Raw genomic sequence first — 13,395 nt, 5'->3', positions numbered from 1 at the left:
AATTATCACATTCAAGGTCCAGAAAAGTAGTAAAGACATCATTAAAGTAGTCAACGTGACTACAGTGGTTCAACCTTAATGTTATAAAAGCGACGAGAATACTTTTTGAGCGCAAAAACAACAACAAAAAAAATAATGACCTTACTCAACAAATTGATCTCTCACCTGTCAGTCTCGTGCATTGTATAAGTTTAGCGCTTAAATTACTTGAGCGCTTAAGTTTAGAGGTTCTACATCAGAACACCAGCTCAGTATTGGCCAGCTCCTGCGTCAGCATCACACACGCGTAGTGCTGCTCATTTGAACACTGTACTGAGCACAATACTGAGTCAGTGTTCTGACGTAGAACCTGAAAGCATTATTTTTAGAACCAATAAAGCAGAGTTCTGGGTGAACAGACTTTCAAATGGATGGACAAATCGATATGGTTTCATTAAAAACATCTTCATTTATATTTCAAAGAAGAACGAAAGTCTTATGGATTTGGAATGGCATGAGTAAATGCTGACATTGGGTTGAACTAACCCTTTAAAGGCTTACGTATAATATGTATTCTTGGTTATACTTCACTTTAAGTAATTTTCACTGATAAAACATTAAAATCTAATCTGAGCATTTTAAAGCTGTCAAATCAGTGATGTCACAGTTGCATATGGCAGCTAGGACTCCTCTGTCTTCCATTCATCTGGCTTTACTGGATCATTTTACCAAAAGAAAAAATAAATTATGCACTCTTGCAAGCAGTATTTGTTTTGTCTATACCGACTGCCGCACAATGGCATGAAACCCAATTCAAGGAAACTCCATCTTCCCGTTTCTCCCAGTTTCTTCGAAGAAAATGCAGCCACATAGATTTCTCCTCAGGCCTGTATTATGATGTAGAGTTAGAGATTTAGTCTCAAACTGAGCTCTGCACGTCTGGCCGAGGGGGGTTTTGTTTTTTTAAAGGATGTCGGGGATAAACACTAAATTAATCATGTTTTGGCTGAACTTGCTGGGGACTGAAATTTGCTTATAGAGGCTCGTGATCACATAAAATATTAAAGACTTTTTCTCAGCACTAGCAGGAGGGTACGAGAGAGGTTGGGCAGGAGGAGGCCACCGTCACCCATCGCAGACCATTAAGACGAGCACATTTTAATGAAACAAACGAATAAATGAGACTTCAATTCTTCAGAACTGAATGTGGGTTATATGTAAATTCATATCAGCAGGACGAATTATGATTTTGCATACATTAATGACCTAAATAAGCAAGATGGAGACTAACAATAAAAGTCGTGATGCTAACTTAACACCTTATTTTCAATACTAAAATTCTGAGTCACATCCTTTACTTCACCAGTTAAGAAATAAACTCATTTATCTTACTGACACAAATTACAGATTAAAGAGTCTGGGCCAATGTAAACGCGTTAGCTGAAGCTCTCCGACACGCTCTAAACTCGTTAGCCCGCGTTTTCTGTGGTAAACACATTACGCGGTTTGTCCTGCCGGAAACGCATTCGCCTCACGGACTCGCAGCTCACGATGAGTCTCAGTTTAACAAATACATCACTTCATTACAGAGTAGTCAGGCTGCGGGAGTCCTTCAGATTAAATGGCCCCATTTAAGAACGGCGATTTACATCCCTCACACACGGCGAAAATCTCCATAGTAACGACACACTAACTGACCCAACAAAGCTTATTAAAATGTTATATTATACCAGGATAGAGGTCAAAGGTCAGTTTTTAACTAGGAGAGGAATGGGACACATACACACTCACTTTAGGCCTGTGCGATGGTGAGAGATCAGGTCCCAGCCACGGACGGAGGGGGGTATTGGGAGAGGATTGCAGCATGAGGCCATGTAGGAGGGGGGTCGCGTCCACTTAAGGGCCCCCTTGCTGGGCCGGCCGAGGTTTATTTGGTAGGGGTAAAGCTGAGCTTCATGGCACACTCCAAGAACCAATCGAATTCTTCACAATTAGCCGAGTTTCCATGACAGGCACCAAGGTGGGAGAGCCACATCACCGACTGCCACAGCTCTGATTGGGTAATTCGTTCTCCACTATGCAAATGTGATGCTCGGAGGTTGTAGGGGGGACCGGTTACAAGTAACCAAGATGGTGCGATGGCGTCAAGGGTCAACAAATATTGTAAAAACAGGTTTTAGTGTCCCTGGGGGAAAATAGGTGGGCAATTTTATCATAAGTTGACTATGAAATGTCCAAAAACTAGAGAGGCCATAGAGAATGTAATGAAGTCCATACCGATTTGTTATGTTTGGTGATCCGATGTAGTTCAACCTTCATCCATAATAATTTTATTGCTATTGCATCACCACACATGGCCTAATGGGTAGAAATGGACAATAGTTAGTTAAGAAAAATATAAATATATATTTTTGAAAATGTATAATGTATAAAAACATTTTGCTTACCTCACTCTATGCTGTTCATTCTACATACCTGCTGGTACTGTGGTGCATGATGAATTTAGGAAATTTGCTCTTTTTGTGAGGATTGGGGGGTGGGGGGTTGAAATGGTCTTTATTTAGCTGTTCAGATTTTTTTTTTTTTTTTTTTTTGCTTTACTGCTTTTGCAGCAGAGCTCTCAATATTTTTTTTTTTTTGACAGCTGATATTTTTTCTAGACCATTTCAATTCTTTATTTTTTTCACATTTCAAAATTAAACCCAGGTGATGAATTCAGAAGCAAAGAATTCATACAAACCATTAAAATTCATACATAAAATATGTACACAAAAGCTACATCCTCATCAGGCTGATTATACTAAGGAAAGCGTACAACATGTTTTATACCAATGCTTGAAAAATGCTCTACAGTTGTCTTTGAAATTGAAACATTCTAGATATTAGTTTCAAACTGTAACATCTTCAGAACTGTTCAAAAGAAATTTGGGTCAACATATTGACCATAAAAAAGCAAAAAATAAAACCAAGAGTTAGTCAATGTTTCGACACGATACAAAACAATCGATGAGGTTGAGAAAAATTATATATGTAATTTCACAACTCAGTTATTCAAATTCACAGCCTTTTGACAGACGATCTCTATGTGCTGCTCAGGTTTAATAAGTAAAATAAAAAAGCCAATGAAATGTAAATTAAATTTTTAAAAACAACCATTTCAAAAACACAGAACTCAAAAGAGTGGTGCAGTGCAGCAGGACTGGACAGAAGACTTCATCTTCATCTACGCCATGAGCGCGACTCATTATCTTCTTCCTCTTCGTCATCGTCCTGCAGCAGGGAATCGTCCACGAGCGAATCCTCTGGAAACTGTAAACAATCAGAAAACAGACACTCAGAACCAAATGCATGCTCAGTGGTGAATTTTTCCAGGTGGTCAGTCACAAATTGCTGGTCTGATGTGATGGTACATTTTTTTGTGCTTACACCATAGTACATTCACTCTATATGTGATCCTATGTTATGGATATATAAAAACAACTATGAAACAAGGAGTAACAAGAAAAAATAGAATAGCATGTGTCCTGTATTTATTAAGGTATGTTGTAGGTAATACAAAGATGTTTACAGTTGCTAAGAAACATCACAACTTTCCATACTTGAAAAGAATTCTAATGTCATGTGGTCACAGGTTTGTATGTATTGGCTATTATAGGCCTGTTTACACCTGGTCACTTCATGCACTCTATCCGATCGTGAAAAGACCAGGTGTAAATGACCTCCGAAATGCTTTCGAGATTTAAATACGTTCATTCAAACCACTTCAGGAGGTGGTTTGGGATGCATTCCAGATGAAACTGGGCAAGTGCAAATGCATCTGGTTGTTTAAACCACATGCCAATTTTACTCCTCCCGAAATGTTAAAAAATAAACGTGTTATAGGCTATATGACATGCTATAGCCAGATATGACAGAGCTACTGCAGCATGCATCGCCACAGATGAGCAGCTGAGTGTCTCTTCACCAAGCCAACGCACAAACTGCCGCAAATGAAACTGAAAGTTCAGCGTCACATCCTGAAGCTCAACACACAGCCGTCTTCATTAAAGTAGTGAGACTAAATTATCTTACCAGTGCTGATGCCGCTCTCTCTCCTATTGCGGTCTTTGATCTTGAAATTTGCTGATGATAAATAAAATGCAGCTCATATTTGTTGCTTTTGTTGACGTGAACTCAAATTTGCATGTAGCGCGGAATCGTAGATCGTATTTATACTTGTTTGTGGAACCGTTTTAACAAATCAGATAGCTATCAGATCGGTATGAACGCATGAAGTGACCAGGTGTAAACAGGCCCTATGTAACGGTTGTAAATGTGGCTCATCCAAATAGAATTTAGAGTAAAAACGGTAGTTAGCTGATCTAACTTCTTTTGCTTTTAAATTCAGTGTTACATAAAGCTGTACATGCACTGATGACTGCATTTGTAATAAATAATCAGATTTTTTTTGGTTTGTGTCCAATAATTTCCAAAGAACGAAAAAATTAAGATGAAGAACCTTTCATTTTTTAAAGTATTTAAGTAATAATTTGTATTACCGCATAACTGTTTAACATATATACAACCAATCAAAAGTTTAGGGTCAGTAAGATTTTACCTCTTTTTTTAAATCAATTGAGTAAATTTTGCTCACCAAAACATTTTCATTATTCTAAAATGCTGATTTGATGCTCAAACATTTATTATTATCAATGCTGAAAACAGCTGTGCTGCTTCATACTTTTGTAGAAACTGAAACACAATTTATTTGAAATTTTAGTGACATTGTAAATGTCTTAACTGTCACTTTTGCTCAATTAAATGCATCCTTGATTAATACAACTATTACAGTTTTTTACAGACGCTAGGACACATTTCTCAATACTTAGGTCACTTTTGCAAAACTCTTCACACAGTGAGCACAACAGAAGTCTATGTGGGCTAAACTGAGGATCAATTATCATTGCTTTGGCACAAAATGCATTCAATGACTACATCTCTCAAATTTCATGAATTCTTTTCTCACTCAGACACAACAACTGCCAAAACTCTTTGTACGTACAGGCCAATTTGCACATGCTTACATACTGTTTTCAAAACTGTTAAACTTATGTTCAAAACAATAACATAATACAAAACTGAATAAGACAGCAATTTGCTACATTCCTACAGTAATATTTTAATAAAATATATTTTAAATCTTAAAATTAAATGCTATAAAAACAATTGAATTGTATCTGTATCAGTGGATGGTGTGTATACAAATTCTTGTATTTTGGAATTATAAAAAATTATAAAAATAAATAAACTACATAAAATATTGACAATTTCTGCATCATTCCAGCAATATATATTGCAGTGAATTATAAACAGAGATGTGTCCTTGTTTTACATAAGAAAACATTGTATAATGCTACATGTTGTTAGTGTTTTTCAGGTCATTGTTTTGTGGGTGACAAAGTGTGTTTGTCGGCTGTCAACCTTTGCTAGTGTTCTGAAAGAATAAGTTGATTTGAGACCTGAATACAGTGTTTTGGTAGTTGTAGTGCATTTTGAATGTGAAATGAACTGCTTTGCCAAGCTGAAAGTTGGTTAGGAGAACTGTGTGAAGAGTTTTGCAAAAGTGACCTAAGTATTGAGAAATGTGTCCTAGTGTCTGTAAAAAACTGTAAAAGGTACTTCAAAAAATTCTTACTGACCCAAAACATTTGAACAGTAGTGTATATCATTTAGTTTCATTTCCTGCAAAACTGAATATGTTGTATTATATACAGTTAAATTATTTTCATACCTAATAATAGAAACACACATAGCTACAAAAAAACTAACCAAATACACTTCAAGTGAACAGTGATGAAGGGCGTACCTCCTCATCCTCAGGTTCAGCCTCATCCAGGTCTGTTGTGTTGAGGGAAGTCGTGGGCTTGTGCCAGGCCAAACGCAGCTCCTGATTATTTAACCGAATGCCATGGATGGCCGCCTGAGAAACAGAGTTGAAGATTAGAGTAGTGTTGCCAAAAGTATAGACTTCGGTACTGAAATTTTAAAAAATGTGACACTTTGATCACTGTTGAGCGGATTTGTAAACACCTCTGATTGGCCATTGTGTTCACATGCTCAACAGATATGTCTGTGATTGGCTACAATGATCAACGCACGGGAGTGTTTGAAAGCGTTTTGAAAGCGGGAGTTTGAAAGATGATGTCCATCAGCGGACTGGTCCGCTGATAGACGCCTGGTTTCAAACGCTCCCATGTGTATCTTTGTATGCACTCAGTGAAGAGCATCAAAGATGTCTATTTACAACATGTTTTTGAAGTGTTGATCACTGTAGCCAATCACAGACATATATGATGAGGGCCTGAGTTTCTGTGATATTTTAGTACCTGCTCAGCCTCTGCGCGGCTTTTGTACGTAATGATGGCACTAAGACTAGAATCCTCCATCTGGCAATCTTCTATCTCCCCATATTTCTGGAGGTAAGTGCAAAACAGGTTATGAGTCATAAGACATTTCTCATAAGCAGTGTGATGCAATGTGCCCTTTAAAGTTACTCACTGCAAAGTGCGGCAGCAGGTCGACTCGATCTGCCTCAGTGAAACCACTGATCTCTAAAGCTCTGGGTCGATGATCCACCACAGAGTGAGTTGGAACTCCTCTCCCGCGCCCTCGAATCCCTCGTCCGCGGCTCCTCATGGCCCCCCGACCCCTGGAGTGGGCCCCCCTCCCACGTCCTGGGGTCAAAAGTCCTCTTTTGGCAGCCTGAACATAAAGAAAAGATCTAATACAAGCTTATAAGAGTTTAAAGTAGCACTATAGTGCCACCCGGTGGAAGGTCTGAGAAGGAGTATTAGAAATAAACCAAAACCAGGCAGCATTCTTTGCTAACATTTTTAAAACCAATTCACAATTTGAATAAAAAGTTCTCATGCTACAAGCTACACACTGCAAAGTTTATGGATTAACATGCTTACATAAATGCAAGATTGCAGCTGAAAATGCAGTTTGCCAGTGATAACCAAGACAAAAATGATAAAATAATTACAAAACCCCCAGATATTGCATGTCAAAACTGATATGTGAATTAAGTCTTGCAATCTAATAGATCTGCTACTTGTGCCATGTACAGTAACATGCAATGTGCTTCTCTGCTCTTTATGTGTTTCTTTGTTCATTAAAGAATTTGCTTTGTTGTTGCAACCACAACAACTTTTTGTAGAAAGATTGCAGTTTTAACATATTTTTCATATTTCTATACTGGTATGGTGGTACTTTCAAGTAAATATGACTTTAAATGTTCCTTTTGTCTTCATTTAGTGAAAAAAAAAAGCAGTAAATGGTCACTAAGTCTAGAATTTACCATGTTGATTTTGCAGTAAAGAATTGTATGTACTATGCAACAATAGCTCCTCTATCCAGTCTTGTTCATGGGGAGCAAAAAAGTATTATCTTTTTAAATGCTTTGTGAGCAAATGAAAAAATATCAAGATATACAATTAATATTGTGTAAACTGCAGATATTGATAATATTGTCTAAATATACAGAGATATACATTTTAGCTATAAACACGAGAAATAAACAAAAATGAGGTGAAGGAAGGAGTTTTTGTCTTCTTGTGAAATACCTCTAACTGCAGTTGAGTGTATTTGATCTTGAGTTCAGCAGTGTCCTCTCCTGCCTGCATTTTCTTATAAAGGTCCAACTCTGTGTCCAGGAGCTCCTTCTGAGCCTGCAAACGGAGATTCATCAGGATATACGTATGCAGGAAGATTCATGTCTTGATTATGGTGCTTTGTTAGTGTGTCTGTGTGTGTACCTGGGCTTTGCTCTTGAGTGTGGTCCTCAGAGCATTTGCACTGGACAGTCCTTTTATCTCCTCCTGGAGTTTGGTGATGCTGTTGGTGAGGGTGGTGAGGGTCTGCATGATCAAAGCTTTATCCTCTGCCTTCATGGACTTGTTCTTCTCCAGCTTAGATATCAGCAGCTGAATGGGACACACAAGTCATCTCACAGATGCAGTTGCTTATATACAATGCCAAACCTCAGCCAAATCCATAAATCAAACCCTCACTGATGTGTAAAGTGCAGATCACTTTACACATTCTCACAAGACTGACTTCCAAGTACTCGTTTTTAGCCCTTGATAAGTTGCTAGAGACAATTATTTGACTTTTTGCAGCTTTCTTAAACACTTACAAATTACAATACTGCTTGAAATAAATCAATGTATTATTAGTTTTGTGCAAAATGTACACACATTCAAAGGTTTGGGGTTGGTATGATTTTGTAAATGTTTTGGTCTCTTATGCTCACCAAGGTTGCATTGATTTGATCAACAACACAATAAAACAGTAATATTGTGAAATATTGCCATTTAGGGTTAACGTTAACTTTTCTATTTGAATATAAGTCAAATTAATTTATTCCTGTGATGGCAATGTTGAATTTTCAGCATCACTACCCCAGTCTTCAGTGTCACATGATCCTTCAGAAATCATTCTAATACATAACAATTGTGCCGCTTCATATTTTGGTGTAAACTATGATTTTTTGATTAATAAAAAGTTAAAATGAATAGCATATATATGAAATATTTTGTAATATTATGTAGCAATGTCTTTACTGTGAATTTTGATCAATTTAATGTGTCCATGCTAAATAAAAGTATTAATTACTTTTGAACGTTAGAGTACCTTTTACCTTCATTAAAATCATAAAAGCAGAGCACAGTGACAGCAACTAAATATTTTTCTTTTCTAATTAATATAACATATGCAAAACAAGACACAAGGACAACAATTAATGACGCACCTTCTGAGTCTGAATGTGCTTCTCCAAAATCTCCTGTTTCTTTTTCCGAACATCCTGCTGAAGCTTCAGCGCCTCCTGGTGGAGATCAGCACAACCAGAGTTCACAAACACTGCCAAAACAAGCATAAAAAAAAATGCTACTAGCAAGTTGCCTTCTCCAGCACAATTACACAAACCTGTTTCCTTTTCAGGGCATCCTCTGTGCTGATACTTGTCCCAAATGGCACCCCCTTCTGGCCAGCTTTCAGTGCAGCTGGGTTATAAACAGTCTTAGTCAGGCCGGTAGATGTGGAAAAGACCTGTAAAGAAATTAAATATTTTACAAATATGCTTTACTTTATTTTTACATGATTAGAAGAGTCTCAAAAGAAGCCAGTGGTTCACAATATTAAGTCAACATAGACACAACATACTTTATGATATCTATACAAGGACTGGCTATGCAAAACTAGAAAACAAACCTTTCCTCCAAGGCCCGCTGGTTTAGAGAAGCCCAGACGCTCCTTCACTGAAGCCTTGGTTGTGTTCTGTAGAGAACAGAAAAAAAGACATGCTGAGATCTGAGACAACATGGAAGACAAAGCTAATCCAACAACATTACAGCTTGACTAATTCACATGATCAGAAACACATTCACCTGTGGAGTGAAACTGGGGTCCTGTGAGGGTTCATGGTGGGCTGTGGGCAGGGGTCCGAGCCGGTCTTTCACTGACTGTTTCAGTGTGGTAACCGCAGGCTCCTGGGCAGACTGGACGCTCTAAAAACAACAAATATGGCTTCTATAATTAGACTTTACAGCTGGAACAATCTGCTATATAAACGCATCACTGCTGAGTGTAATATATTTTTTATATTACAGTACAACAGTAACATTTATGTCTTTATTTCCATTTCCTTAGTATGTTAAAACATTAAGTCATCTAGCTGTTATTTTGGTGGAAAACCACAGGAAGATTCAGGAAAACGTTTCTCTTTGAAAACAGATTTATAAACGACACTCATTACGGATGGTTAAAACGAACGACTACTAGTCAACCAGAAAAATATTTAGTTGAGGGCAGACCAAATTATATTATATAATATATATATATATATATATATATATATATATATATATATATATATATATATATATATATATATATATATATATATATATATATATGTATATATATGTATATGTATATATATATATATATATATATATATATATATATATATATATGTTTATATAATTATTTATTTTTCTCTATACCTGACCGTTCCAAGTCATAGTATGTTTACTGGAGGTTTTCATACCGGATGTGGCGTGGTGTGCATGTGTTCCACTGTGTCCTCTCTGTGCCAGTGTACTTTGATGAAGCGGTTGTTGAGTACCGCCTCTGTGCTCTGCATGGCCCGCTTGGCTTCTTCAGGGGAGGCAAATTGGATCAGTGCCCCCTCTGGGTCATTATTATATGCCACCTGAAACAGAGGAAATATGCCTATAAGCCTTTACCATCGACATATCACAACTGTTGACTTTTAACCACAGGCTTATTTGAGTTATAGTACCTGGAGATTGACGATGGTGCCAAACTTGCTGAAGTGCTCATTTAGTTTGCTGATGTTGTTGAGTTCAGGAGGAATCTGACGGATGGCCAGTTTGGTGTTTATTAAAGAGTAGGGCACTTTTCTGTGAAAGCCGTGGTGGTTGGGTTTGTTGAAGTTTGGTCTGAGGAGCAAAGGGAATGCGTCTCAAAATATATGCACATGGTCAAAAAAAATATATAACCCAATGAAACAGCCTGAAGCGATGTAACAAATGTACACTGTACACGCTTATTTTAAGGTTTTGACTTTTGGTCTTTAAATGCACCAGTCATGGACTGATGTTCACATATTGAATAGATGAAGCCTAAAAAAATTGGTGCCTTAGTTTTATGCCAAGTCGTTAATTGTCTAAGTAGATAATGTTTACAATAAAAACATACTTGTCAAACCAGGGTTTCTTAGCAGGAATTGCTCCATCATGCAGTGCTGCTCCTCTCTTCCTGGAGTCAGATTCTAAAACTATCCGAGCGCTGTTGCTGTTCGACATTTTCTCTGAAAGAATTACACACACAGAGAAGGAAGTTAAAAGATGAGAAAATTTTATAGCAACTTTACACACAGCTGTTCATTTAAATTCCACAGGAAGAAAACACTCACGGTTACCTCTGTGGGGCAGATCCACCTCACCCATGGTCAGACCAATCAGATTGGGCCGCTGAGCGTTGACTCTGTGTCTGTACATGGGCCGCGAGGTCATACTTGGGGCTTCAGGATTATATACGTCTGGCTCAAATGAGTCTACAGAACAGCAACAACAATAACAGCTATAATTTAAAAATAAACAATCATCAGCATCTTTATTTATTGGTTATGTACACTGCCATCAAAGACTATAGATATGCAAAGATGGTTTACTCCTATTACTTATAAATGGGATCTTCTAAATAAAAGAGCCAACAGCTGATTGGTAAAGTCATGCGTTACTGCAGCTGCCACTAGAAGCGCCGGTTCCCATAGAAACCTGACTCCCGCTTAGGAATGCACATGCACAATGGCTGGTCTAGCCTGAAAAATATGTTTTTTTTAGCACTATTTGTGCATTTAAAAAAAACAACATTTAGTTCATGTAAGATTTTGTTGCTGATTTGAAATATGCTATTTAATTGTGAGTTTGGCAAGCAGTTTTTGAGATTTCAGGATCTCAAGATAGATAGGACTTGGTCATGGATGCCCAAAATAGCTGCCCGGAGGCGTTGCAAATATGGCCGCCAAGTGAACAGACTTTCCTTGAAAGGGACTTTGACTACCATTCAAACGTTTGATGTCACTAAATTTTTATTCAGCAAAAAATGTTAGAAAAGATTTCTATTTAAAATAAAGACTGTCTTTTTGAAAAATGTTAATCAAAAAATGTATCAAAGTTTCAACAAAAATATTATGTAGCACAAAAGGTTTTAAACACTGATATTATAATAATAAGAAACCAAACCAAATGAGAATATTAGAATTTCTGAAGGATCATGTCACACTGAAGACATGAGTAAATATGCTGAACATTCAGCTTTGCATCATTGAAATAAGCTACTAAAACTACTAAATTTTAAAATATATTCAAATAGAAAATTAAGCCATTTTAAATTCTAATAATAATATTTCACAATATTACTGTTTTACTCTATTTTTGATCAAATAAATGCATCCTTGTTGAGCAGAAGAGACTAAAATAAAAAGTTTAACCGACCACAAACAATTGAACGGTATTGTAGTTTGTGTAGTAAGTGAGATAACGTACAGTCAGCCGGTCATTATTGCAAAATAAACTAAAACCACAATATTGTAATACTGTGATACTGACAAGCCAACCGCAGAGGAATGCAAGCAACCACGAAGTTCATGTTTTTTCTTTTTTTATAAGGCTATGCCCTTCTTGTTTTACACTTCATGCATGTGTATTGAATGGTAAATAAGTTGATACTTTTTTTACTTAATTAAGACTAAATTGCGATTTTTACAGAGGCTCTGTAGAGTTGCACTAAACAAGCCTAAACAGACAGTGAGAGAGAGAGAGAGAGAGAGAGTCTGAGCATCAGCGTTAACCCAGTGACACATTGCTGCTCTGTCCACTCAGATTCGAGGATCGGAACACACCGTTAGGCTATATAACAATAGACCAACAAGCTTATTGTCAGGTTTATGTTCTGTTATGGACCCTTATTTTGACATTCTGTTCTGTTTCCTTTAGTTCCTGTATTTCTTCTCAGTTTCATTTTCAGTGGTTACTTAAGTCCTCGTTTGTTTAGCCTGTTATATATTAGTTTCACATGTCTAGTTTACTTTCCTTTGTTCTACCACTGTTTATAAAGCTCTGTGTTTCAGTTGGTCTTAGTCAGTTCTCGCATTGTGTGGTTTGCATTATTCTCCTGCGTGTTGATTCAGTCTTTGGATTATTAATAAAGCCTGTTTTGTTTTTAGAATCTCCTTCGTCTTCATGCCAGCTGACCACATTGTAACACTTACTTAAAAATAAAAGTGTTTTTTATTTATTTATTTTTTTTTTATGTTTTTTTTAAATTACGATATCATTGCATAACGCGATATTGAGCCACTCAAAATCACCACAAGGGTTAATCAAGGTTTCTTGCAACAAAACCAGTCATAAATCACATAAATCCTCATCTGGGTCAATTACTGTGTGTTCAGGCTCAAGATATGATAGTCTACATAAACACCTTCAGTGTCAAGCAATTACTGTATTATTGTATAAGACGTGATGCAGCTATGAGCACTTACCCGAAGTGAACAGGGGTGGAGGAGGCTGGGTGATCGGAGGCCGGATCCCTGACGTGACTATAGTCGGCACAGAGCTGGTCATGGAGTTTGGAGGGGCGTCCATACCAGAGGGCTGCAGGGCAGGTAGAGGAGGAGGAGGACCTGAAAGTGAGAGGAACAGAACATAATAGGACCCCTTTAAAGATCACAGTGAAATGTCTAGACCGAGTTAAACATTTTGCTAACGTACTTAAAGCCTTTGTGTGTAACGGGTTGTTATAAAAAGGTATTCATAATGTATGTTTTAAAGCATTATATATTTT

General features: G+C 37.2%; 1 protein-coding gene across 16 annotated transcripts in view; it reads right to left on the bottom strand.

Annotated features, from left to right (window-relative positions):
- Window positions 1-13,395, bottom strand: part of rbm26 (RNA binding motif protein 26) — a 63,454-nt gene that overhangs the window by 45,779 nt on the left and 4,280 nt on the right. For 5 of the 16 annotated variants that reach the window (XM_067372678.1, XM_067372672.1, XM_067372671.1 and 2 more), the window contains exons 9-25: window positions 13,094-13,234; window positions 10,961-11,101; window positions 10,744-10,855; window positions 10,325-10,484; window positions 10,070-10,234; window positions 9,408-9,527; window positions 9,232-9,297; window positions 8,947-9,069; window positions 8,771-8,845; window positions 7,776-7,943; window positions 7,584-7,688; window positions 6,517-6,720; window positions 6,345-6,431; window positions 5,825-5,938; window positions 4,051-4,101; window positions 2,257-3,288; window positions 1,771-2,164 (exon numbers count right to left, since the gene is read on the bottom strand). In XM_067372678.1, coding sequence (XP_067228779.1) covers window positions 3,199-3,288; window positions 4,051-4,101; window positions 5,825-5,938; window positions 6,345-6,431; window positions 6,517-6,720; window positions 7,584-7,688; window positions 7,776-7,943; window positions 8,771-8,845; window positions 8,947-9,069; window positions 9,232-9,297; window positions 9,408-9,527; window positions 10,070-10,234; window positions 10,325-10,484; window positions 10,744-10,855; window positions 10,961-11,101; window positions 13,094-13,234 — 1,922 coding nt within the window. In that variant the 3' untranslated portion in view covers window positions 1,771-2,164; window positions 2,257-3,198. Of the gene's footprint in view, window positions 1-1,762; window positions 2,165-2,256; window positions 3,289-4,050; window positions 4,102-5,787; window positions 5,939-6,344; window positions 6,432-6,516; window positions 6,721-7,583; window positions 7,689-7,775; window positions 7,944-8,770; window positions 8,846-8,946; window positions 9,070-9,231; window positions 9,298-9,407; window positions 9,528-10,069; window positions 10,235-10,324; window positions 10,485-10,743; window positions 10,856-10,960; window positions 11,102-13,093; window positions 13,235-13,395 lie in introns of those variants that run through there. The other 11 variants (XM_067372674.1, XM_067372675.1, XM_067372680.1 and 8 more) reach the window with 7 other exon arrangements.

This window comes from Chanodichthys erythropterus, chromosome 21 (assembly GCF_024489055.1).
Source record: "Chanodichthys erythropterus isolate Z2021 chromosome 21, ASM2448905v1, whole genome shotgun sequence".
Classification (NCBI taxonomy): domain Eukaryota; kingdom Metazoa; phylum Chordata; class Actinopteri; order Cypriniformes; family Xenocyprididae; genus Chanodichthys; species Chanodichthys erythropterus.
The sequence above is the reverse complement of the archived record's forward strand: the minus strand, read 5'-3'. Positions and strand labels throughout refer to the sequence as shown.